This window comes from Zonotrichia albicollis, chromosome 9 (assembly GCF_047830755.1).
Source record: "Zonotrichia albicollis isolate bZonAlb1 chromosome 9, bZonAlb1.hap1, whole genome shotgun sequence".
Classification (NCBI taxonomy): Eukaryota; Metazoa; Chordata; class Aves; order Passeriformes; family Passerellidae; genus Zonotrichia; species Zonotrichia albicollis.
Window position 1 is genome coordinate 25043635 of NC_133827.1, and position 26719 is coordinate 25070353.

The 26719-nt window shown below is 41.6% G+C and overlaps 1 protein-coding gene across 8 annotated transcripts in view; it reads right to left on the reverse strand.

Moving 5' to 3' along the window:
• PAX3 (paired box 3) overlaps positions 1 to 26719 on the reverse strand; it is a 77504-nt gene that overhangs the window by 22273 nt on the left and 28512 nt on the right. For 6 of the 8 annotated variants that reach the window (XM_074547040.1, XM_074547045.1, XM_074547042.1 and 3 more), the window contains one exon: positions 2389 to 2594. In XM_074547040.1, the coding sequence (XP_074403141.1) occupies positions 2389 to 2594 (206 nt within the window). The remainder of the gene's footprint in view (positions 1 to 2388; positions 2595 to 26719) is intronic. The other 2 variants (XM_074547044.1, XM_074547043.1) reach the window with 1 other exon arrangement.

Here is a 26719-nt window from a genome sequence, read left to right on the forward strand (position 1 = left end):
AAGTACTACACAGAGGGACTGAGGGAATAGCAAGGTTGATCCAGTTGTTATCAACTAAATAACTGCCTATAAATATATATATAAGCAATATAAAACTACTGTACAGAATTGGACCTTACAGCTCCAAAGGAAATAAATAAATAAATTTCTGGGCTTAGTTGGATTCAGGCTGCAAGAGCCAGCTCTTTTAGAAAATGCTTTATTGGGAAGCAGTCAAAGAGACCTTTGTGTATATATCCATATAAAATTTGGTATCTCTGATCTCTATCATAATGTTACCAAAAAAGAAGTGTGACTAAGAAAGCCTGAATGCTACTTCAGTTTGGCTATCCAGCCCTCTCAGCCTCAAGTCTCTCAGGGTTATTTTCTTTTCACAGGTCGTCTTTTATTTCATGCCCATAATACGTGGCTATTTTAAGGGGCTATAGAGAGGTGCTGAATGCTGATAAGGCAAATCCTGTATCCCTTAATCCACTGCTAAATCATTCTGCCAGCCTTCAAGTGTACCAGACAGATGGAGTGCACTAGGAAACTGCCCACAGGCTGGTTACTTCAACCCCAGCTCATCTTTAATCCAGAAAGGTTTTGTTCTGGTATTTTAATCATTGATTGACTGGGAACTCTCTTCCATGCTGGGTTAGGTAAAATATCCATGTCAGAGGTACTGGGGAATTCGTGAGGCTGTAGATCATACGAGCGGTGTGAGACAGGATGCGTCTCGAGGGAACCAAGGAAGCCATGAGGAATGCAAAAAGTCACAGGGTTAAAGCCACATTAAGACAGCTGTTATGTTAATGAGAGTTCTGCTTTTCTTCTAGCTGTGGGTCATTGATTTAGAAAAACATGAACAAGGTCTTTTTCATTTTATCGTATTTTTCCACTGAAGGTAACATAGACCAAAACACCATCTCCAAGATCCCATTCGTCTTGCTAACAACACTTGTGAAGCAAGTTATCTTTGTTATGTTTGTATGCAAATGATTCCTGGGGCTTGATTTCCTCTTACCTGGCCCAAGTCTATCTATGGAGCTGTTTTGCAAGCATTTCACTTAGTAAACATGTTAAGAAGAGTCATGCACAACTGAGTTTGCCTTCCAGACAAATTCATCCACACATCTGATTTTCTCCCACAGTCATAATAAACACTTACAAGAAATGTGGCATGAAGTTTTCTGCAAAAACATTTAGCAGGTAAAAAGTCTGAGCCTTTCAAGACAGACACTCAGTATAATACAGCCATGCTGCAATAGGTGTGATTGTCTTCAAAAGTCAGAGAGGTGTTTTGTATTGTTTATTTCAGTTTGCACAGTCTGAATGCCTCAGGCCGAGTTTCAAAGGTCAAACCATAATAAGAGTTTTACCAAAGAAACCAAATTCACCTGTATCCTTGGTCAGACCACAAGTCACCACTCATTTCTCTTCCTTTGTTAGATCACATGCTTCAACATCTTGCTTGTCACCCAACCACATATTGGCTTGGGAACACTTGCAACTCAGACTGATTTAAAAGGGGCATACTTTTCCTAGCAATTTGTAGATATCAAGTGGTGAAAGAGCAGCAGAAGATTCTGCCTGCAGTGTTAAACTTTTCACAGCACATGTTTCTTTGATATCAAACAGGAGAAGTCCTAATCAAAACTTCAACTCTGGGATGCAGTTTATTCCAGGATAATTTGGCAGCTATTTTCCTAGGTTTAGACAGCTAAAAATCCAGGCATATACTTTTAAAAAAATTTAAATCAACTCCATGTTACTGCTCTGGTACATTAGTTTGCTTTAGACAACCCAGATATACATGAGGCTGTGAAGTCTTAGAAGTTATTTGAGAACTTATTCTCTTTTGAATTAAATTGAGAGTGGGGATAAAAAAGATATTACAGAATTTATACCAAGTCAACTTCTAACCAAAATCTAACCTAAAAGTGAACCAGCCACCTTCCTGACTTACATGGCTCTGTAGACACATTTTCCTTTAAAAAACGTTTCTCTCTCTTTTTTTAATGCCTGGAAGACCCAGACAACAACAGATGAAATCAGTTATGTTACTATAAACTGGCCCAACAGCTAAGCTGTTGTATGCAGAGTGCTGTTAAGCGCATAAAGCAAACAAGTGGGGATATCAGACTTTTTTCTTCCGCTTCAAAGATTCTATACTATATTCATGGTAAGTATGGAACAATTAATGGAAAGACACAAAAGTTTTTTCAAAGCAGTTCTCTTAAACAGTTAGAAAAAAAGTCCATGTACAGATGTAAAAATTCTACAGCTGTAAAGCGTTGCTTCACATTTTCCTTCTACTCTAGAGCAGGATCATGAAGGAGTATAAAAGGACTCACATGCTAACAGAAAAGGAAACTCCTTTCATTAGGCAGCTTGTATTATACGTACCTGGACACGAGCCTCTGTGAGCTTGGCTCTTTGTGCAAGTTCTTCCCTGGTGTAAATGTCAGGGTAGTGTGTCCTCTCAAAAGCCCTTTCCAGCTCTTCCAGTTGTTCTGCTGTGAAGGTTGTCCTGCTGCGACGCTGCTTTCTTTTTAAAGGCAAATCTGGTTCAGAATCAATGTCAGAGCCTTCATCAGACTGAGGTGCTGATGCTCAAAAAAGAAAAAAGAAAAAGGCAAAATTAGCGATAGTTAAGGAGAAAAAATGGCAAAATATTGAATCAATCAATGACATCCTTTCATATCTGTCTTGGACCAAAGGCCCCTCACAAATCCTGAGTGAGAACTTGAGAAAAGTCAGTGAGAAACAAACCACATACAGCATGACCATGACCCAGGAAGGGGCTCAACTTTTACAATCAGCAGTTTATAGAGAAATCAATATGGAAACTCCTGGACTTCACAGACATGCAGATAGGGAGGTCACAGACAGGGCCAGACAGATCCCAGCAGCCCTGCTTGTTTCCCCTGGCCATCAAGTGAACTCCAGCCACAGCTGAACTCAGAGCTATAACTGTGAAGGCAGCATAACCTCTTCTAGTACCCAACCACACTCACTCTCCCCAGTAAACGGTAATGAACCAAAAAAGTAGACTTTCAAAGCCAGTCTTCACTTGCACCAGCTGCTGTCCAGGCAACCAGCATTCCTTCTTGCCTGAGTCTTCAAGGGAAACCACCTAAAGAGGGCAGACACTCCCCAGCAATGCTGAAACTGCTTGTTCAATGGAAATACAAGCATTGCTCCTACTACTTCAGCAATGCCAAAGAAATTATTGATACAGACATTGATTTAATATAATCCTTTTAATGTAATTTATTTGGAAGCAAACTGTTTCTCAAGCTCCAGCTAAAACCCCCCACCAGGTTCATTTGTAGCTATCTCACATTTCCAATTTCACTCAAGCTGTTTGAGCTAATAAATACAGCTAATCTGTTTACTTAGAGCATGAGAAACATAAAGTGCTTTCTCAGACAATTCAGCTGAAAAGTTTATTAATTTCTGCATACCAAAAAAAAAAAAAAAAAAAAGAACAATTACTTCTAGACCAGTGGCTCTTTTGTGAAAGATGTCTTCATTTTCCAGACAGCATCAATATCTTGGACCCAGCAAACACAGACATAAGGAAAAACTCCTGTGGATCTCAGCATCAATATACTGAACAAACATCAGCTCCCAGAGCCTTATTTGAAGTGAAGCCTTGTCCTAAGACTGGACTAAGAGGCTCTTATTCTTGAGAATATTGTTCTCTAGAACAAAGGAGATTCACCATAAACCTCCTATCCTAAACAGTTCAAGTCCAGTCCTTATTAAACAGGCAATCTAGAGTATCCCAAAATTAACATCATACATTGTCTGAATTAGTGACAAATCCCAAACCCTCTCAGCTAGGGTCCCAAGTGACACCTGCCTTCCTCAGCAACTGCCAAGTCCCAACCCTGCAGGATGGCTCCACACTGTCATCCAGCAGCAAAAAGAAATATAGGCTATTTTAAATGTAGTTCCCTAATGTCACTCTGTGATACAAATCACCCACCTTAAGCAGAACAGCTCTTACTGCCCAGCTGGGCTGGAGGAGAGCACACCAGCCACACTACCAGGGTCACACTGGCTACACTCAGCCCTTACCTGGTGGGGTGAGATCTGAAACAGAGCTCAGAAACGTCCCTTTTGGAGAGAACTTCTCTTACAAAAGCTGCCTTTAATTGTGTACAATGAGTTAAAAGAAAAGGAAGTTGTCAGGAAGATGTCAGGAACACTTTCAATGCACTTACAGACTCCACGTGTATGAGTACAACCTCTTCACACATCTATGTATATGCTTATAAAAAGCCAGCTTAAACAGTGCAATTTAAAGGAGATATTTACTGCTGAATTCCTAAAATGAACTCCCTCACCAGCTGAGTGGGAAGTATAAGGAGACATATCATTATCTTTTTAAAAATGTTTTATAAAGGCTTAGCAAAATCTTGACACGTTTCCCTATGCTCTCATTTCTTTCTGCCAGAGAATGTAGAACTAAAACCCTGGTTTCATTTCATTTTCATTTTATTAATTTTCATTTTATATTTCATTAAGCAGTAAATGAAAGTCACAAAGGTAAACCAATAAAAAAAATAACTATAGTATCTAAGAGTCTGGAACAATATGTGTAATCAAGGGCAAGAATTTAAAGACAAAATAGTAAAATTGAAGTAGGGATAAAATGCATATCAGATCAAACTACTTTCATATCTATCTGCTTTCATTGGCATTACTTCTTGCCAGGCCTGGCTGCTATGTGCAGCTTTATTGAAAACATTGGCTTCTTTTGTCTTACTTGCCCTGTAATATGAAAGTCAGACAAATGTAATCTCAAAGGATAGCTACATGTCTATACTAGAAACTGTAGTGCTCTTATTCCTTACAAAGTATTCTTAAATATCACTATCATCAAGGAAGCCTTTATTCTTATTTTTTCATATTAAAATATGAATATTAGACTTTTGTATGGTGAGAAAGTTCAGAGTACTGGCTGAGCACAAAAACTGGATACACCTCAGCCTTTAGACAAGCAATATATATATTTTATATGTTCAATAGTCACAGTGCATTGCCCTCTAATCAGTATCTCACTAATGTTTCTACTGACTTCCATGATATACAAAGATATTATTCAGCACTGGCAAAGCTGGTGATATTTTATCTGGGTTATTTCTATATCCATCACCTCCACAAACACAAAACATGCATATCACTAACCTTTACACGTGTTCTACTGATCCTAATTTTCCAACCCCTCAAGTCATAAATAGAAGGAGACTCGCTGCCATGGGAGATTGCCTGGCTGAGCTCCTTGGGATCACCAGAACCCCTCTTACTATAGAGCTCAAAATTGGAGAGACCGCCAACAGCATTACCAGTTGCTGAGTCACAAAGACAAATTTAAAAAGGAATTACAGAATTAAAGAGAAATTATTTGTCCCTTAACTGCTCATGACCTATCTGGTGGCCTAAGGAAATGCTGCACGCCGATTATCACCACAAATGCACAACCCCACTGCCCAATGTCACAGGCATTTGGTCACCTGGAGTTCTGCAACCATCCCTTTTCCAAACACTGTAAATAGCCACATGGGGCAAAAACCCAACAACAAAATGACACACAAGGGGTCACTCTGTGGGCTGTTCTTCCTCCCAGCAAGACATTTCATTTGAATAATTAAATAACAATAACATGACAACCATTTAAAGCCCATGCATTAGGGCTGCAACAGAGTGCACCTGACAGAGGCAGGCAGAGGGATTATCATGGAGAAGTTATCATCTGTGACCCAGGGAAGCAGAATCTCTCTCGCAACTCTTCACACTCTGTAACATTTTTTAATAACATATTACACGCAGTCTCTTCCTCCTAGTCTAACAGCCAGAATGAATTATGTCTAGCTAGGGATCTCACTAAAACAAGGCAAATTAAAAAAAATTAAAATAGCAAAGGCCAGGGAGGGGTTTGGTAGCAGTTTATTAGCTACCTACCCTCCACACACCCATCTTCTCAGTTCTTTATTTAAGCAAGATTAATTTCACAGGGTCTTCCCCCTTGTGCCACTGCAACTCTGGAGCTCCCTGGGGTGTTTATTCTACTTGCCCTGGGGCTCCCCAGGGTGCTCTCTCTGCTGCTCTCTCTGCTGGCCTAGGATTCACTGGGGTGTTCTCTCTGCCACCGTGGGGCTCCCTGGGGTACTCTCTCTGCCACCCTGGGGCTCCCTGAAGTGCTCTCTCTGCCAGCCCTGCAGCTCACTGGGGTGTTCTCTCTGCTGGCCATGGGGCTCACTGGGGTGTTCTCTCTGCTGGCCATGGGGCTCACTGGGGTACTCTCTCTGCCAGGCCTGGGGCTCCCCAGAGTGCTCTCTCTGCCAGCCCTCTGGGGCTCGCCGGGGGGCTCTCTCTGCCAGCCCTGCAGCTCACTGGGGTGTTCTCTCTGCTGGCCATGGGGCTCACTGGGGTGTTCTCTCTGCCAGCCCTCTGGGGCTCATTGGGGTGCTCTCTCTGCCAGCCCTCTGGTGCGCACTGGGGTGCTCTCTCTGCCAGCCCTGGGGCTCCCTGGGCCCTGGGGCTCACCGTGGCAGCGATGGCTGCCGGCGCCCGCCTGATCCCCGCAGCCATCCCGGCCGAGGCAAGGCAAGTGACCTCCTCGTGTTTGCTCGGGTGCAGGCAAGGGGAGTGCAGCGGGGCCGCCACCCCCACACAAACCCACAGCAAATGACAAATGACACTTTCTCTTTGTGATCTTTGGGATTTTTGTTGACTTATTTGGAGGCTTTTGTTGGGTCCTAAGAAATGGCCTGTGGCTGAGGCCTATTGGGCCGATTTCCACGCTCCATCTGTGGTATCCATCAGCGGGGCCTTTGCCCGCATTCAGGGCTCTGACACCTGCCTGGCAGGATGCGGGAGGCACAAAGGCGGCTGCCGTGGAGGCGGGGGCGCTGGGCCGGGGGGCTGGGGAGGGCAGCCGGGTGAAGGGGATGCACAGCAGGGGTTAATCCAGCTCCCCCTCCCCAAACCTCCGCACCTGGAGGCGTCCCTCCAGCACTGCCTCCTCCAGCAGAGGTGAGGGGCTCAAACAGCCCTCCTCACGCTGAGGGGGACTTGAGGCGGAAAGGAAAGCGGCAGAACTGCCCCAGGATGGGCGCGTCACAGGCACCCGAGGTGCTCCCCAAACACACGGCTGGTGCTGGCTCCCCACCATGGAGCAGTAAGGCATTCCTGCCTGCATCCTTGTTTGTGTTAGGGTAGGCTTTCAGCAACTGGGTTTTAATAGTCAACAAAACAGAAACACACCAAGCATCCTTTTCTTCCTCAAAATAAAGTCCGCAGGAAGATAAAACAGCATCCTTATCCCTCTCCTTCCCTCTCAGCAGTCCTGTTTAGGGGCAGGCTCTTATATCCATACAAAATATAATGAAGGCTCTGAAGCACCTCTCCCAGCACATCAGCCCTTCGTTTTTCTGTGTTTGCCTGAGGAAACATGACGCCAGGCTCCCCCCTCTCCTCCTCCTCCCCCCAAAACCTCACTGTCACAGCAAGGAGCCATTAAAAAGAAAATACGCCCTGCCAGGTCTGTGCTAATCAAACCAGGACAAATAAACTCTGACACTCAACAACTCCCCGAGTGCCTGCAGCCCGGGGAGGAGACTACAGATTAGTTATTAATATGGCAGGCAGCAGGGGACAAGCTCAGGGGTCCCGAGTCACCCCACAGTCACCTGTGAGTTCTTCAGACACAACTGAAGCTGTGTTTATCTAAGATAAAGCACGCTTCAAGGAACAGGAGAGCACCCCCAAAGTTTAGGTTCTCCCCCCAAAGCACTTTTGGGCAAGGTTACTGTTACTCACAGCTGCAATTTTACCCGATTCAATGTTCATTTTCTGTGCTTCAGCATCCATGGGATAAGAGGACAGAAGGGAAATTTGGACACCCTAAGTTTCACCCTATTAAGTCACAGTCCAAAACTTATCAACTGGACTCCTTTTCTTTGAGACGAAAAACAAAATCAGATTTCAAGAAACAAAGAATGAAACAAGAAGCCACAAGACTTCTCGGATGGGTTTACGATAAAACATGCTAATGCTGCTGCTACATGCTTCTTTTTTCCTTTTAAAAGTGAAAATTTAGGAATCAGCAAATATATAAAGAAATTCTCAACCTTGCTAGAAAGCAGTAGAGTACCTGATACAATGGGAAATACCCACAAGTAGAAGAATTGCTTTTAACCAGTTCTACTGGCATTTTGACTATGATATATCAAAGAAGGAGAAATGAAACCAAAAAGAAAGCCTCTGTTCTAGACAGGAATATCGCTCATCTAACAGGGATTAAGTCACACTTCAATTACTCCTTTGAAAACCGCTGCTATTTGTAAGGGGCATACTTACAAAAAAAAAATTGTAAATGACTTTAACTCCACAGGCACTTAAAAAAAAGTCTGCAGTAAGAGAATGAGAGAAATGTTGAGAAAATATGTTGCTACTTAAGTAAACTCGCTAATAAGAGCAATTAGTCCGTTGCTGGAATTGGAAAAGATCAAGCCCATATCCTGTGAGCTCTAAGCTGAAAAGTCAGCACAAAAAGGAAACAACCACCACAGCAGTGATAAAAGTGATCTTCTTGAGAAAAATGGATGGTATTTTTATTTTGTTTGGGCTGATTCACATAGAGAAATGTGCTTTGTACGGCAAAGTGAAAAGGAAAACAGTAGCTGCAGTAAAAGGAAAAGGCCAACAGTGACTTTTATTTACAATTACCAAGAGACAGGCTATTATTGACCATATGTGCCACAATCGCCCTCCTTATCATGGGTTGGCCATCATGTCCACTGGGAGCTGTTAATGAACTGGGTAATTGAGCTGCTGACATGTGTTACCAAAACAAAACAATAGGAAGAAGAGACAAATGAACATTTTATTTGCCAATCAGAGTAGGTTCCGCTTTTCAGAGAACTGTGCCTAAGTAAGTGGCTGAATACATAAAACAGTGCATTGAAGGCAAGCAGATGCATGCACAATAATGGTTAACTGACAGCCTATGGCCCATCTGTGCTTAACATTTTGTTAAAGAAATTACTTGACTTGCTAAAGAGACAAATCATACAGCTGCCCCAAGTGCTGCATTATAAGAGATAAATCATTAGCTAAACTGTTTCATGCTTAAAATGACAATGCATATTAACAGTTATGCAGGGACATTTTGTCAGCACAGCTTGATGCAGTTATAAGTGACAAAAAATGTGACAGCTCATAGCTATTCAATGATTTCAACTTAGAAGAGAATGACAACACTGTGAAAACAATTTCACCGCATAAACAATAGACAATTCACAGGCTCTTCTTTTTTAAAAATATTAAATTTTTTTTTGCAATGATGAAATAATATGGAAAAGAAAAAAAATGCACAGTGTCTAACTGTTCTGCACCATTAATCTGCTAGCATGTACTTCATTCAAAATCACAGAGCATCAAAAAGGAACACATTCCATTTTAAATATCAAAGACTGCATCGCCAGCACTAAGAATAAATGGCTAATTCTCAACTGTGCATGAAAGGATAAAGAATTTCTAGAGTGAAAGGAAGGGAAAAGGAAACTGCAAATACAACTACAAAAATCTCTTCTTATTCCCCCACCTCCTTTGCCAAAAAGAGATTTGCTTTGTTGATACAAGTAACGCTAAAGTACTTACCAGCTTTGCATGCGAGTCTGATCCCAACTTTCATTGCTGTAAATTTGCATTGGGGGATTACTACTATTATTACTATTATTGTCATTATTATAATTATACTTATTATCATTATTTACATTACTATTATTAATTCTTATTACTTACATTGAAAACTAAATATAAAGGAACTGCAGTTAGCACTTAGATCCTATGTCCAGGGAGCACATACACACGTATAAAAAAAAAGTCAAATAAATACTGTGATTTGGTAAAAGTCATGTAGCCTGTGGGAGGTTTCCCTGTGGTTTCAGAAGTTTGTATTTATATAAGGGTTAGCTCAGGTTTAATGACTAAATAAAATTTAAGTCGCTACAGTTTTCCCCACGAAGCCAAGACTTCCTCGCTGACAGCGCAGAGTTTCCATTCACTAGCCTCAAAAGACTGCTCTGCTGTTTCTAGTGGTACGCGAGCACAGCCGGATCCAGGCAAGCTTTGCCCCTTGCTGTCTGTCTGTCCGTCGCTCCTTTCCCGGCGGGCCCGGGCAGAGCGCAGAGAGCGGAGCCGGCGCTGCGGCACCGAGCGCGCCCCGCTCCGTGCCCGGCCCGGCGCCCCGAGCGGCTCCGCAACAGCGGCAGCACGAGGCAAAGGCTCCGCTCGGGGTTTCTCTCCGGGAGCTCACGAGTGCCCACGTCTGGGGGCTTTTCCAGCCCTTCCCACCGGGAGCATCCCTGGTAACGCTGGGAACTGCATTTAAGTGTTGCAGCATGTTGTCTGTTCACTTACGAATATTAGGACATTTCAAGGAAAGACTTCCAGAGGATTAAAGAACTTTGCCTCCTAAATTTAAAAAAAAAATAAGGAAACCAAATAACCTCATTTGGATTTATGTTTTTCCCAAGAAACTTTAAGAATTTTAGGTGATATTTTAATATATGACAGGGAGACTTAGGAGGAAAGTGAGATCTCTTGCAGAAATCCCAGAACATATTAAGAATGGATTGGTATCATGTCTTCAAGCCAGTATCAGCTGATGGAAGAGCTGATTGATAACCAATTAAGACTGAAAACTTTGAGTATCCTGGGAGATGGAATTTGTCAGCTGAGAAATTAAATAAAGCAAATGAAGGAGTCTCTGGATAAATAATGAGACTGTATTAGTGAGTTAAAGCACTGCAAATAATTGAGTTGTCAGCAATCTCTCAATTGTCTAAGGCAATGTGGATTTTTCAGAAGAAAAAAAAAAATCCATAAATTATATTTGCCTCAATCCTTTGCAACAATACCATGCAAAAAGAACTCCTAAATTTATATGAGTTGATCAAACTACTGATCACACCAAGATAGAAAAGGCTTACAAGCATTTTTCAACATCAGCTCTGTCTCTCTTTACTGATTCCACTTGTAGTAGTGCTAAAACATCTTTGAAGAAAACAAAAACTGTACAGATGGCTAAAGTAAAAAAAAAAAATAGAATCTAGTTCTAGCGCCTGAATTAATAACATTCTTGATTACAAAAAACACTAGCAGAGCAAGCTGTTATAGATAGCTTCATCTCCATGCCATGATTACAGTTGTCAAAGTCTCAGTGGGAAATCAAGTTTATCATCTTTTCTTAAACCCACAGCTGCAGACAGACTACCCCGCAAGCCACTTTTACCCACTACAGAAGTACACTGAGTATTATGACCATCTCTATTGATCGCTTTCAGGACTAGGAATGGCCAAAATATTTCCAGATGGGTTTTTTTTCCTTAAATAGAATATTGGTTTTTGTCATTGAATACAACTCCATTTCCTCTAGAAATTACTTAACTCAGCAGGAGACTTTTGTGAAACAAAACTAGAAGTATTTTCCCCTCCACTTTTCAGATTTCAGTCAATAAAAATACCTTATTTTTCACCAAATATTTTTCCTATGATTGATTTCCAAAGGCACTACCTAGTCCTGCAAAATACTTATTTTCCAGCCAAAGCTGTTAGTAACTCTAGGTCACTTCCATCACAACTACATAAGAATTGGGGTGCTGACCTCAAAATCCATCATCTTCTGACATGAAACCTGGTCCTACTGGGTACTGAGCCCTCCAGTGCCGCTGGTTAAAGGCAGCCCCTGCCTTTGTGGTTGTTGCAGTGTTTGGGATAAAAGGACCCTACAACAGGATAGCAGCAGGGTGCTCAGTACCTCTTTGTGTTACTCCCTGTGGGGTTTCTCTTTCCAGCCCCTACTTTGGGTGCCAGCATGGGGGGTGCAGGACTGTGCCCAAGATTCCCCGAAGCACACAATGCTCTTTCATTCATTACAGTGCCTGTGATGCTGTTACAGTAATTACCTTGAGTCCATCCAAGAACTGGTCACCTGCAGGTGCTCCTTGTTCCTCACCCTGTGAGGTTTGCATGCCCATGAGCTCCTGGCATCATCCTTTAATTACATTTCCTGGGGACTGTCCTCTACCAACCTCACAAAAGCTATTGGAGCTCACAGATGTCACCTGACCAGAGCACTGCCATAATACAGACACTAAACAAACACAAGAAAATAAAGCACACACACAGTGCTTTGAGGACATGGAGCCTGGCTTGCTAATAATGAAGCAAGGTATACAGCTTGCTATCTATTCCCAAGAAACAGGGGGAGCTTCATTTCCAAAGAAAACTCACAATTTTTCAGTCCAATTTAAAAAAACAGAACAAAGCCCCCCACCAGCTGATCTCAGAGCAGTCAGTAAAAGGGAGTGATGAGCTGTGCTGGGCTGCAGCCAGCCCACAGCACCTTTATAGCATGGAAAATGTGCCTGCTGGGAGCCACTCTGGATCCAGTCTCTACACCACAGACATATGTAATTCCCTCACATTTGCTCTCATTTACTGCTTGTTGACAGATGCTGATAAATGCTCTTGAAAACCTGCAGGAAAGATGGTTGCTGGTGAATGCCTAATGGCAGAGATGTCAAAAATTATTTGACTAAATATACACATACTTAATATCACCAGCTTTGAAACCTCCACATATATTAACCAATTTATAACTGTCTCTCTGAATTATTTGCAGTCCCAAAAACTGAAAAAGTAACTCTGCACCAAATTTAGTGCAATAAACACACTGGCTTCTCTTAACTGTTCACCATCACATACAGCAGAAGTGCCAGGATGCCTGTTGATGAGTCCTGTAGGCATTGCTTGGACACTAACATTACAAAATATATGTTCACTCATTTCTTTTTTTTCTACTCCCACAGTGTCCCTACAACATAGGCATCCAGAATTTCAATGACTTAAAATTATATGATTGTCTAAAGAGAGTATTTAAGTGATATACAAGGTACAAAACCATACATACAACTTATTTGCTCCCTGCCATTCCCAAGAAAAGATATTCTGAAGAATCCAGCTCTACATTCCCAGTATTAAATGCAAGCCACATTGTGTCAGTGGTCCTTGGATCTACCCTTGAGACTCAGATGTAGCCTCACCCACCCTCAGGCATCAGGAATGTTCACACTCAGAGAACACAAGGTTTTTAATTTAGTTACTTTTACCCAAACAGGGAACCCAATGGAAAAACCCTGCGGGTTTTTTTTTGGAGAATGAAGAGGAGCTCACTTTCTGTTGATCTCCCACACACTGAAAATCAATGGTTTCATTAAAACTGATTATTTTACCCTACAGAAATAGGGCAAATTCTCAAAGATAACAGTGAAAGTGGCTCCAAATCAGATTTGCAATATTTAAAATTAGAAGGGAAAAAAATCGCCAAAATACAAACAGATGAATCCAGAAAAGCTAAAATACAGTCTTTCATCTCTGTAAAATCAGCTATCTTAAATTGTTAGGCTGTAGGGTTAATTGATAGCATCTATTTAAAGGCTCTCCCTGTTTCACCAGAAGTCCTCAGCATTTCAGTGGGAAGCAGGAGAAGATCTGGGAGAAGCTTCATGTGATCAGTAAAAATCCTGGCTCCTGCTTCATCTTGCCTTTCAGCGCTCTGGCACCACACAGAGTTCCTTTTTGCTTCCACTTGTACTCAGCTAAGAGCACCACAGCCTGCAAGCACTCTTATGTGCACTGCTGGGTACTGAGGAACATCACAAGTGAGAGTCATAAAAGCCCCATCACAAACACACAACAAGGGAGCTTTCTTAGGTGGGAATAAAAGTAGTCCTCCTTGTTTCTAATTTCTCCTGAAAACATCATATTATAGCACATTCAAAACCAACAGGCTTCTTGAAAGCAGACTCTGCAGAGTGCTTGGCATTTTCCTGCCACCATATGAAAACATAATAGGTCCTAAAATGGAAGCTTGAGTAACTCATCTTGTAAATCCAGACTGAAAGAGAAATATCTCCATGATGAATACTGGAAGAACATCAACCACTAACACAGAGCCTGCCTTCCCTTCCTAAGCAAACAAGCAGCACATATTTTGCTGGGCTTTTCTAGGAAGCTTAGAAAAGACAAGCATTCAAACCCAACTGAATTTCAGCAAAAATCATGCTCTTTCTTTTTATTTGACAGCAAATTTTTAAAATGCTAATTTTTTCCTTCAATTCATACTCTATGGATTGTGAGATGTGATTCTCTGCCTGCTTTGGGTCAAACCCTGCTGAGAGCCACATCAAAGTGGTTAATACAGATTAGGAAGTAAAAACTTGGCCTGCAAGCCAGCCGGACAGAGCCTGAGGAGGGGCCTGACAGATGCCCCAGATGCGTCCAGGGGGAGGCTGCCAGAGTGAACCCTGCACAATAGCAGAGAGACAGCAAAGAATAAAAGCTGCACACTGCCAGCCAGCCTCCTGTGTCTGCAAAGGAAAACCAGCATCAACGGACAAACCAGCTCTTGGCAGCTTTTCTAAGTGGCTTCCTTTTTATTGTTAGACAAGCAGGACAGGGAGATCCAGGGTCCCAGGTCTAATCCTGCCCAAGGGGGTCACAAAGCACAGAAATAAATGCAAGAGGGCTGCCCTGTGAGGGTAGTGGACTTTTTGCCTTCATCTACTGTTGGCCAAGTAATCAGTGTTCTTCTGTGCCTGGTAGCATATAAACGTGTCTTTGGGCTCACAGCAGAAGCCTAGAACATTTGTTGTCTCAATAGACATCAAATGAGACAGGAATTCTAGAGGGGCTTTGCTACTGTGACAGCTTGCCATCACCTGCTGCAGTTTCTGGGTACCAGTGCTCATCATAGAGCTCAATAGCCTCCGTCTCTACTTAAAAGTCTAAACATGTCTGTGCACCTTCATGTGCTTACATCATCGGGTCCTTTTCACAGAGAAATCCAAGAGTTGTGTTGCTACAGCTCCCAGCACAGTGGCAGTCCATGAGTAGGGCTCCTGTTTACCATAAAAATATAAATAACAAGTGTCTGAGTGACAGATGGCCTGGAAACATTTCTGATGTTCTCGGTGACAATTGCCCATTCAGACACTCCAATCAGACTTTCCAAATCACAGTCTAAGGGCAGTTGCAAACAATATTTTACAAACAAACTTTGACCCAGGCTGTGTTCTGATGAACATCCACTTAATTCTAACATACATGATCACATATAAATGGATTAGCTGATATGTGCAGTGGAAAATTTCACAGTGAATGCTCAGATTGGGATCTTCACAGAAGAGCCTGCAACTGTCATTAAAATTAAATAACAGTCATTCTGTTCTGCTCTGGTACTAGAATTTGTATTGCCAAAATCCTTGCACTTTTTGAAAGTCACCTTCAACTTGAAAATTGTTTTGCAAAATTCAAACATCCAGAGTTTTGGGTTTTTTCCCTATCTGACTACTCAGGAAAAGAGTTTGCAAAAAAGTGTTTCAATCCAAACAAAATCTCATCCAAGCTTCCATACTTTGTTTTGCCTTTTTAATCCCATATCATTAGGAATTATTCCTTTACTGGTTTATATAAGACACGAAACCACCAGCAGCGCCATTAAGATTTTTTTTTTTTAATTGGGATCTAACCCAAGAAACCTAATTACATCCAGGGTCTGTGTAAGGAAGGGTCTAGACCATCTTCTGTCCAACTTGCAGCAAATGGGACATCATTGCCTGCCTCTGAACAGTAACACATTTAACTAGAAAGACAAATATCAAGCATCTTTGCCTCCAGGAATGCTATTGCATTGGAGACTTCAATTTTCATTATAATCTGGGACCATCAAGGTTCAGTAGGAGGTTTGTGATCTTTCTAAGCAAACCTGGACTTCGTTTCGAATAAAAAATGGGCCTATTTATGGCTTTGCATCAAAGTCATGTGAAATGTCTGGTTTTGCATGGATTCAATTAGAGACAAGCCTAAGGCACAAAAAGTTCAGATCCTGATCAGGATCCAGACCCACCCAAAGCTGAGGGACATTTAGACTGAGTGACTTGGTTCTTGTCCCTCTCTGATTCCAGCACGAAAACCAGGTGGGACTTGCAGCAAACCCCAGATTTTTGCAGGTTTGCTAGCTTGGTATGCCAGCAGCAGCAGGAGGGCTCCTATGACTTCTGATGGGATCTGAAACCCATGAGACACTGAGTCCTTGCAAACCAAAACTGTGGCATCTTCCCAGCTCTCACAATTAAGCTTTAAGCCATAAGAAAAAAAGAAAAGCCAAATTAACAGCCCTATTGACAGTTTTATAGACCCCTGAGGGCTCTGCCTACATCCAAAGACAGTGGGGCTTTTCTAAATTAAAGTGAATTAGCAATCAAGTTCCTAAGAAGGATTCATTTAATAAATTAAAGGGCATAATTCAAAACAATTTCAAAAGTAATCCCTTGGCTACAAATCATTCTCTGTACAGTGGGAAAATGGAACATTGTCATTCTGATGCTTGTCTTAATTGGCATTCAGTTGTTTTCCTCTTTTAAAGTAATTGTTTATTATTTTAGTGGGCACCATCTTGTAGTAAACTAATGCTGCCATAAGCTTCATTAGGAACATGATAAACTCAAGTTACTTGGTTAATTTTTGCAACCAGAATTAGAAGTAAATTTGATCCTGTTAAGACACTGAAGGAAGCAAGATTAAGACTAAGTCCTCCTTAGCCCTGGAGTTCATGAAGACACTGAACAAACTTTTGGCTTTCTGAATTCTGTGCCACATGCACAACGTGGTTTCAGGAGTCTGTTCCCATGACACAGCTCACATTTTTTAGCAGAACTCTGTCAGGACCAGGCTCTAGCACAAAGTATTTTACAAAGTTTCAACTCTCAGTTTAGCAGAAAAGATATTCTCACAAAGTTAAAGTCAATGCCACAAATTTCCTGAGAGCTTATATCAAACTCAATGCAGCTACCATTAGAAGTGACGACTTACTGACTCCCAAAATGCCATTCTCTTTAATGTGATTTCCTGTGGTAACACACAATTCACTGGAAGGCCTTTGCACCTATTTAGGAACAGGCAGACTTTCAAATTAACTTTGGTGGAGCCGTGACAGATTATAGCAGCAAAGGTTCAGCTGCTCTGCCTTTTGGGTATGTTTCCAATTGATGTCATTTCATGCTTTCAGACCATGGTTGCAACTTGGTGAGAAAGGGAATATTTGCCCTTCTCTTCATTTCACATTTCTCCTTCCAAGCTTTCTCCCCCGCCTTCTCAATTCTGTGCTAGCGGAAAAAAATCTAAAATCTAGTTAAAGTCTTTTGTGAAAAATGGAAAGAAAGAAGCAGTAATTTGTCTTCTAGAGGGAGAGGCATGTGGTCATGGCAGTCACTCAGGATGCTTTAGAGTGGAGACCAATGGAACAGTCTAGGAGACCAGTAGCTCCTTCTATATTTCCACTCTTCAGAAGGTTCAATGAGTGCTTGAAAATAGACAGATCATAAACCCACCAAACAAAAACCCAACACACACCCCAAAATAAGCCCCAAGCATCTGAGTTTTACTCTCTCACACTCCAAACACCCAGTACAGCGTAGCTAAACCAATGAAGTGGAGGAACTTTGAGGACCTAGAGAGGTCTGGTTGCAGCTTTTACCTCAGTGCCAGGGAAACATACTCCCTTCCTAATGCAGGGACATGCCCTGCTCATAGCAGACAGGACAGGCACTTTCTCCCTTACTCCCAACCAGGAATTCCATCTGGAGTCAAGAAACTTCTAGCAAATATTATGTGCTCCCAAAAAAGTCAGTTTTTTCTGACTGCCAGGATCCAACAGGAAAAGCATTTTGTCTAAACAACATTGAAGTTTGTTACAGCTCAAGGCTTTTTCTTAAGAGTTTCCTCATATATTTTACCAACACAAAATTCAGAAAGATTTAATGAAAAACTTAATTAAGAGGCTGGGACTCTCTGTAATAACTGCACTGAAGAGCAGCAAGCACGTGACTGTTTTCCTGAGCATGCCAAGGCTTTCCATTACGCTGATGTCTCTGGAGCTGAGGACTTTCCAGTGCACATCATGTGTACTAAATGCACAATTCAGGTCTACAATATTCACACTATACAAATAAAGGTCCAACAGATAATCTCTCTTCTGTCACCTCTTGTCACACTGGTTCCCAGAAATACTCAGTTATCATTGCACATTATATTCCAATCGCCATTCAATGCAAACATAATGGGCTTTAGTGAACACTCATATTTATTATTCCTACAACCATGCCATTCTCTTCCCCTCCAAAGCATAAGCAAAGTTGCACCGTTCAAACACATCTCTTTAGAAAGTTAGGCAAAGTGCTCCTAAAGGCATCAGAATAACAGTTTTTAAAAGAACCGTATTCCATTTTTTCTTCTTTTTTTTTGGCCTGTTTCAATGGGGAGCATCTTAGCGTGGAACTAAAATAAGTCAACACCATGCAGCACAAAAGATTGCAAGGATTTTCTGCAGCATGGGCTTGTCAAAGCAAGTAGGCAGCCTTTGTGTGCTCCGGCACAGCAGGAGCATTCCTCCAGGTCTGAGTGGCGGAGCGCCCCCGGCCACGGCTGCCCTGGGCGCCGGGGTTCCCACACCCAAGGCGGTGGGAAGAGGAGAAAGCAGAGCTGCAGAAGCAGCGTTGTAAATGGGATGAACTGGTCAACAAGCTTCTTAGGAAATCCATGGCTTCCAGGAAGGATCACGTGTAAAGATTTACAATACCTCCACATCAAAGGGTTTGACATTGGCTATACTGGTCCTTTCAAAAGAAAGACGTGTCTGTCCCCTATAGCATCAACCCTGACTCAGGCAAGAGTGCAAAGACATTGCTGAGAATCCTACGTGTCCGTACAAAAATTAAGTTTTATCTTTGGATTTAAAAAAGAATTGAACAAAAAACACTACCAAGAGTAATTGAAATAAAATTCCTATTTCCCTTTGCTCCATTAAGGATGCTCAATTTAAGTCTTAGTCTTGCAAAGTGTTCTGATAAATCACCAAGATTTCACAGTTTTTCTATTTTCCCTTTACACCTTGCGCCAAGGCAGCTTTAAGGATAACGCCTGTGTTAGGAGCATGAATGGATGACCCTCCCGTACACACTGACCCAAAGATAAACTTTGACCTGATGTTTGCTAATAACACTTCTTCTTAAGATGCCTTGTTTCTTTTATGAACTTCTGCTTGACTCTAGGATCTAGAAGCTGACATGCATTAATATACATCTCTGGGTGCCCTTTGACTTGGCCATCAAGACCCTTTGACCCCAGACTTGATTCCTAAACCCCGTCAATTGTTTTCAAGTGGAAAAAACTTATTTTCTAGTAATAATTAATTTTAGACATGTTTTATTAAGCATTTCTTGCCTCTTTTAAACTTGTTGTTATTTGAATTTGAGTAAAATTGATGTTTTCTTCATTTAACGCATTTCCAGATGAAAAAAAAAAAGAAACCTAAAGATACTCCTTTGGAGTTTAATCTTTTGTTTGCAAGCTTTGTAAAACTCCCAGTAACACTCAAGCACTTTGACATTACAAAAACCTGCCCATGAATGATAATATATTCTAAAAAGCCTCCTTTCATGCTTTTCAGGTTAGTCTGTGTATTTCTGCAGCTTCACAACTTTTTTCAGATCACTTTATGGCATTTTTCAGATGCAGTCTCACCGCCAAAAAAGCCAAAGGCAAAACTTCCATAGATTCCCATGTCAGCAGGATCCAGCCTTTCAGCTGAGGCACTCAGAACCACTTTCTAGTTAACACTTGGTGGTTTTAGACTTAATTCTTGGAAGAACTTTCAGAGTCTACAGGAAAAAAACCAGATCCATTCATACAGACATGTATTCCTCCCCTCTGTAGCCTCTGTTCTTGCAGCCATACACACACACTGTGCACTAAAAGGAGAGGCTGAGGAGCCCACAACAAGCCCATCCCCGCCAGCACAGGGCGTGCTGCTGCTTCCTGGTACATTCAGAGTTGGAAACTTCTAATTCCTGGAATCATGTTACACTATGGCAGGAATTGCTGCACTTCTGCCTGTTTTACATCAGGCCTGAGAGACTGCACAAAGGGAATGAACACTTTCCAGTGCCTAGATGACGTATCGAGTGTACGTTGCGCATACAGCAACCAGCATCTGGGAAGGAGCACCAGCAAATAAAAGGCCTCTAGTCACCAGGAGAAGCCCTGGGACACAGCAAATGAGGAGTTTTAGCAAAGCAAAGAGACTACCTGTTATTTTTGTTCAGAAAATGCAGTATAGCCTCATATTCTAAGAGCTGGCTTTGCTTTCTTACTAGGCAAAAATATTTCCCAAAAGCTCTGAGAGAAAAGCAGCTGAAAATTAAGTTTTGTGTTTATAAAGCTAAATCCACATAGCACAAACCAACACTCACTGAAGAAATCAAAGATGCTGGGCACATCAGGTACTTGCACCAATAAGGAAAAACAGGCTCTAGTTAAGTGGAAAAGATGCTCAAGTTCTATCTCTTGCCATGCAGCTAAATTAGACTTCAGTTAAATTGGGTGGGGGAATAGCCAGATAAGAAATTTTATGCTTTCAAACATCCCACTACCCCCTGAGGGATGCATCCCAAGCACCCACCTCACATCTTAGGTTCCCTGGCTGACAATCCGGAGTGGTTCAGGGCAGTGTTCAGCCTCAAAGCACACTCGTCTCATGGACAGAGGGGACTCAGTCACACACACAGCACCTTGGAAACGCTACCAGGCAAGCAGCAAAAATCAAGGATTGGGCTTTTTATTAAATCCTTATGCACATCTGAGGAGACCTAAAATGTTCTTCCCTCCTTCCAAAAGGGGAAATACCCAGGTTTGGAGTAGCCTTTTTAGTGTTTGGGGTTCAATGGCTCCCTTGGATCAGGCAATTGGACAGATTTCTGTAGGACAAAACCATGAGTAAGAGAACTGCAACGAAGAAAGAAAACCTGTTCCAAGCAAGGCCCTGGCTGCAGCACCTGTCCCACCAAGGCATGTTGCAGCCAGGGCCCACTTGGTTTGAAACCAAATTCTAAGGAGGAAACAAAGCTCCCCAAAACTCATGCACATGAGATTTGGGCAGATATCCCAACTCTCAAAGTTTCCACAGAAGAGGGTGTTCAAACCCCAAGGGGTTTGCAATATGTTCAGATAATAGATAACACATGTCATGGGACTTCAGTGCTTTCTGTTTCCTTTTGTCAGTCAGTTGACTCCATCCAGCCATCCTTCTTTTGCTCTGGTCACAACATGAAGACTACTGCTTCCTTTTGCAATCCTACCCTCCCAATTTTACCTTGGCAGAGCCCATTGAGCTGGTATGCTATCCAGCAGGAGAGGGAACCATCCCTCTGGGACATGCACTGACTTTCCTTGCTCTGGGCAAATACAGCTACCCCAGGGAGTGAGAACAGTGCATTTTCCATTTGCAGCAGAAGAAAGAAGTTTAGATAATAATGGAAACAGCTAAAATCAAAGGAGAGAGATGATGAGAACAGCCCACTAGTCACCTACACCTAACAGGACTGCCACTGCCATGGATCCTGTTCCAAGTCCAGCTGGAGATACAGGCAAGGCAGCTTATACCAGCTCAGGCTCTATGCTCCTTGTAGAAATCCCCTCTATTTTCAGCTCATGAAATAATACTTTGTCAGTCTTGATATAGTCAGAGAGATCCTTATAAAGCCTTATCCCTCCTGCAAGAGGAGAATCTTCTAAAACTGATCTAATATAATTTATGGCTTTGACTCCAATGAACTACAGCTAAAACCCTATGGACATCAGGAGGGACCCATACAAAACAAGGGTCATTGGTTCTGTACAGTTATTCCAGCTGGAATTCTTAGACAGTGAAGTGTTCACACGGTGCCATTCTTTCTATTACTATGCAACTTCAAAACAGTGCTATGCCTAACATATACAAGAATTCCTCTTTCTTCTGCTCCTAAAAAAGAAAATACAGTGGCCACTATAAAAGAAAAGATGATATTTCTTCTTGTATGATGGCAAAACCCTTCATACAAGCACAACCACACTGAATAGCCTTTTAGATTATTTGTTAGACTGAAGTTCAAAGGAGGGTGCACTGTAGCCAGGAAAAAAAAATAGTCCCTCTGGTTAAAATTTAGCATGCAAGATCTCAACAAAAGTGATTTTTTTTTTACTGTGCCAATGCTTTTGTTTTCTCAACAACAGCAACAAAAAATTATTTCTTCCTTCTCCTTCACAGTAAACCATTACCAGCTGTTGATGGAGTATTTTTTTAACATGCGTTAAGTCATATTGTATATTGTCCATTTCATGTGTGTGGAGCATTTTTTGCTACAAATTCTTTACCATGTTAAACCAAGTGTACCACCCAAACTTGCTACACAGCTTAGGGCTTGTGAATACAAGTGGGATCCCACCAAACAGGACCATGCTGGAGACTGAAGCTACATTTACACCAAGGCGGCCACAGCAGAACCTGAAAACTGATGCAAACCTGTGCAGTACATTTAACCAGCACAAAGCAACAGCCACTCTTTCCAATTAAAATCTATTCACATTAAAAACAGGGGGAAAAAAAGGAAAGATAAAAATATCAAGACCAAAAAAGCACCTCCAAGATGCAAGTAGCTCGGTAATGTTGCAAAACTTCACATATTTCAAGATGGTTCTTGCCACACACTTCTGCTCATATTTGTTTACAATCTTCTGCATCATCTGGAGCAAGGCCAGAACACTTTCTCACATTGCAAATTCATTATTATTTCCTTGTTTCAATAATTTGACAATTTATTGCAACTATGAAGATAAGTTCAGGAATCTCTTCTTACGCCAGGACTTTAAAATATGCCTGTTTATGGGCACATCCATTTGGGCAAATAAAATAAAATGCTTTTCATGTGCAAATTCGGGCCAGTGGAAAATCAAGCCCCATGGGGATAATTTAACCAACAATACCAAAAAAAATCGTGAGGCAAATGTGAAACCTTGTCCTTAATTTACCCTGTTAGGGCAAAATAAGGCAGGAATCTCATACCATGTGTGCTACATCGCTTAGGTAAAACAGCATATGCTAAGTTAGGAGAGTTGCAGTCTTGGCTCTTAATCTCATTGTTTATTGTGGTTTAAAGTCTGACCCTTCACATTATGTGTGGTTTAAAACTATATTTGGAGGGAAGATTGAAAACGACGCTCCAAGGTCTGTAAATGTGTTTGTCTTTAAGGTTTGTTCCAGAGGAAACCATGCGTGTCTTAGCTCGCTCCATAAGCAAACGCTTACACGATTTTAAACATGCTAATGCTCTGATTCTGCATCTCAGGTTAATCGAGAAGGGTTTTTTGTTGGTTTTCTACTAGCAGCTTGCCTACAATCCACCAACCCACCACTCTTTATGTATATATGTTGAATAATTATGAAGCTGTGAGTATTTATCACCTTTTCTGAGCAGTAAGCAGAAAGAAATACAATACTATTACTTCCAGCTACTGGCTTTCCCAAGATAATTAGGTAACACAGTGGACTGAAGCCTTGGTTAGCCCAATGCTGTTCAAGTTAAGTGATTGACATGCCTCTGTCTGGCTGCTCTATTAACTGTTTCATTTTGTTGCTATTTGCAGTTTGCTTGGCTAATACTTCGAACAAATACAGACTGTTTCTTTAGCCCCTTTTTTCTCTTTGACCTTCTCCTGCCCATTTTCTTTGAGTCACTTCAAACTGCCTTGAAAAGGCCTGTTGAATGTGCACAGTCCATCAGAGTCCCAGGTTCATCCCATTCCTTGCCCTGAATGCTCTACTTCAAAGATGGGCCGCATTCTTTAATTGCCCTTTGAATTAATATCAAAGGGTCACAATGCGAGTGCCAGAAGAGAAAGAGGCTTTAATGAAGCAAAGAGCTGCCATTCATTTGCAGATAAGCACGTTTTTATGCCTGACTGGTCACCATGGCTAAATGCTGGGTGAAGAGGAGGCAGGGCAGGCAGCGAGGCTTTTACTTAAGTGGTGATTAGTTCAAACAAACAAGAGTAAACAAATAAAAAACAACACAAACATCCCCACAACAGAAAATAAGTTAAAATGGCTGAATGTGTTAAAAAAGCATCAACATCCCATTGTGTTCATAAGACCTTAACCCTTGGCAAAATGCTGGGGTCCAGCTCAGCCTCTGCTTGCTTCCCTTACCCTCCACAAAAAACACTTCGGGATTTAAACCTTCACCTTTAGACTCAGACCAAAGAAACAAATAGTTTTAAAATGTTTTTTTTTTTTTCCAGGGTTATAAAGAAAAGGAATCAGCAAGTTAACTTTGCTTTTTTTTTTTCTGAGACAAAGCACATTCAGTAGTTTGCATTTTAGTGCCTAAGGAATAAAAAAGTCTTTACTTAAATTATTACAGATTTAAATTTTTCTAATTAATTCAGTACTGTGTTAAAATGTGCGGCTGTTCAACTTTCTTAATTGCCTAAAGGTCTCGAATATTTTGTTTTAAATTACAATGCTTGGGGATTTTGTCAGGTTGACTTGATAAGTTTTGATTATTTGAGACTTAGGAAGCTGCACTAAGAAAACTTATTGAACTTCTTAATTCTGCCTATGAAGTCTATTTTCTTTTTAAAATAGCAAGAATACAAATTGAAATGAGAAGCTTCAGCATATAATATAATGTAACATAATTACAGCCACAATGCAAGTACACAGAAACAAGAAGTTCCCAGGTGTCCTCTTTATAAATTCTGACTTATTATTTATAGACTCAGACTTCTCTTTACACAGAAATAATTTACTTAACAAACACAAGGTTGTTTCCTTGCAGAAGAATTACTCCCCCATGAAAGAGGATTAGCTATACTCATAACAGTGTAAAAGTGACTTATGAGTGCATTCACACCAGGAACTGTGCTGGTATCTCCCATAACTAAGAAGGCTGTAGGAGTACAAACAACCTGGAAAAAACACAGACCACATTTTTAGCCCTGCTTCTTCAAAAAGGTTTTTTCATTAATATTCCATCTCCTCAAGCCTAATTCTATGTGCAACCTGTCACAAGTCTTTCCCTCACCAACACTTCCTGGGATTTATTTTTTTTACTCCTCTGCTGCTACCCTACCCCTGCACTGCTTAGCAAGAGTGTTCATCACCCCAACCCTGGATCAGAATCTTTCTTGCTCACCAGAACATGGAGAACTTTGACCTTAAACATCCAGCTGGAAACTCAGTGCTGACAAACTCTGGAAAAGCATCTTGCATTTATGAAGGGAAAGAGAAGCAGCACAGCAATGAAAATGCACAACAGAAGAAAAGGTCTCAGCTGCAGAAGAGGGACAGAAGAGACTTGGAGGTTTCACTGCCAGCACCAGCATGGTTAAATTGCTCTTTTTTTGGAATACAAAGCCATATGTTGAGCAGCCTGCTAGAAAACTGCTCAACTGCACTGCATTAAATTAACGGTTCTACTGAAATTTGGATGGGGTTTTTTGAGCTACCCTGGTCTGCAATCTTGCTTTAACATTCGTCAAGACCCTCAAAACTCTGGATTAACTCAGAGATTTATTTCATTTAATGTTACACACCACTGCTGCAGTGCTTCTCCAACACCTGATGCTCTTCTGTTTCAGAAATGTTGTATTTTCTAATACATTTTTCAAAAAATATTAGCTAATTTATTTTCCCTATATTTTCCATACTTCACATAATTTCACTCTTCTTCATATATTCACAGGCAGCTCTGTACATCAGGTTAGATTACAATGTTAGCCGTCAACATGAAATATTCTGCCCCACATGGATTCCTCTTCTAGAAAGCCCAGTCTCGGAAGGGCACTGGCAGTAAAACTGCGTCCCAGGACATTTAGAAATAATCATTTATATGCCACCTCCACTCATAGAGCAGCAATGTTTCCCAGGTGCAGTGCACTTCAGAGCAAGGCTGTGGGTGCAGTGGGGACAGTAAGCTGTGCAGCAGCCTGACACAAGGCAGGAGCTCGGGGCTGGAGATGGCAAAGCTGTCCCCAAGGGTTGCTCCAGGCTGAGGGACTGCTCAGCCAGCTCCCAGCCCTGAACCATGCACCCAGCAGCCTCCTGCGTGCCACAGCCCCACAGAGGGCAGAGCAGCAGCCCCAGCCAGGGACCACCAGGCTGGTTTGCTTCACAAGGCAAAGGTGAGGCTCAGATACAAGGTGGCACAGCCCCAGGTCACCTCCAGGAGGGATGAGGGATCTCACCCGTGACAGACACCACAGTGACGTTACAGGAGCTGATACCTGCATTTTGATCCCATCGGGTCACAACTAATAAGTCAAATCTACACACACACACCAATTGCCACAATTATTACATTATTGAAACAAGCACTAAACACACAGACTGTCCTTTCTTAACTAGCAGTACAGTTGGGTTTACAGCCTGCAGAGATCTTTGATACAAACTGCTCTTATTTGTTATACACAGTCTAGAAATACAGCAAAGTGCCACAATAATTCCCAACTATAATGTATAAATTACACACGCAAAGCTGCAGCACAAGTCTCCAACAAGGATACATAAACTTTCCATTTGGAACATGTTAAGAATCAACCCAATAAAACAAAACAAATAGCTTAGAGGCTTTCAGTCTTTCAAATTTTGGTAAATTGCTTTACCCTTATACATTAACCCCCCCAACACTAAATTGGGGAAAATATTTATTTCCCTACTAAATTTATTCTGTATTTGTCCAATCTGTCACTCCAGCCTCTACCACTGCATAAAACATACACAGTG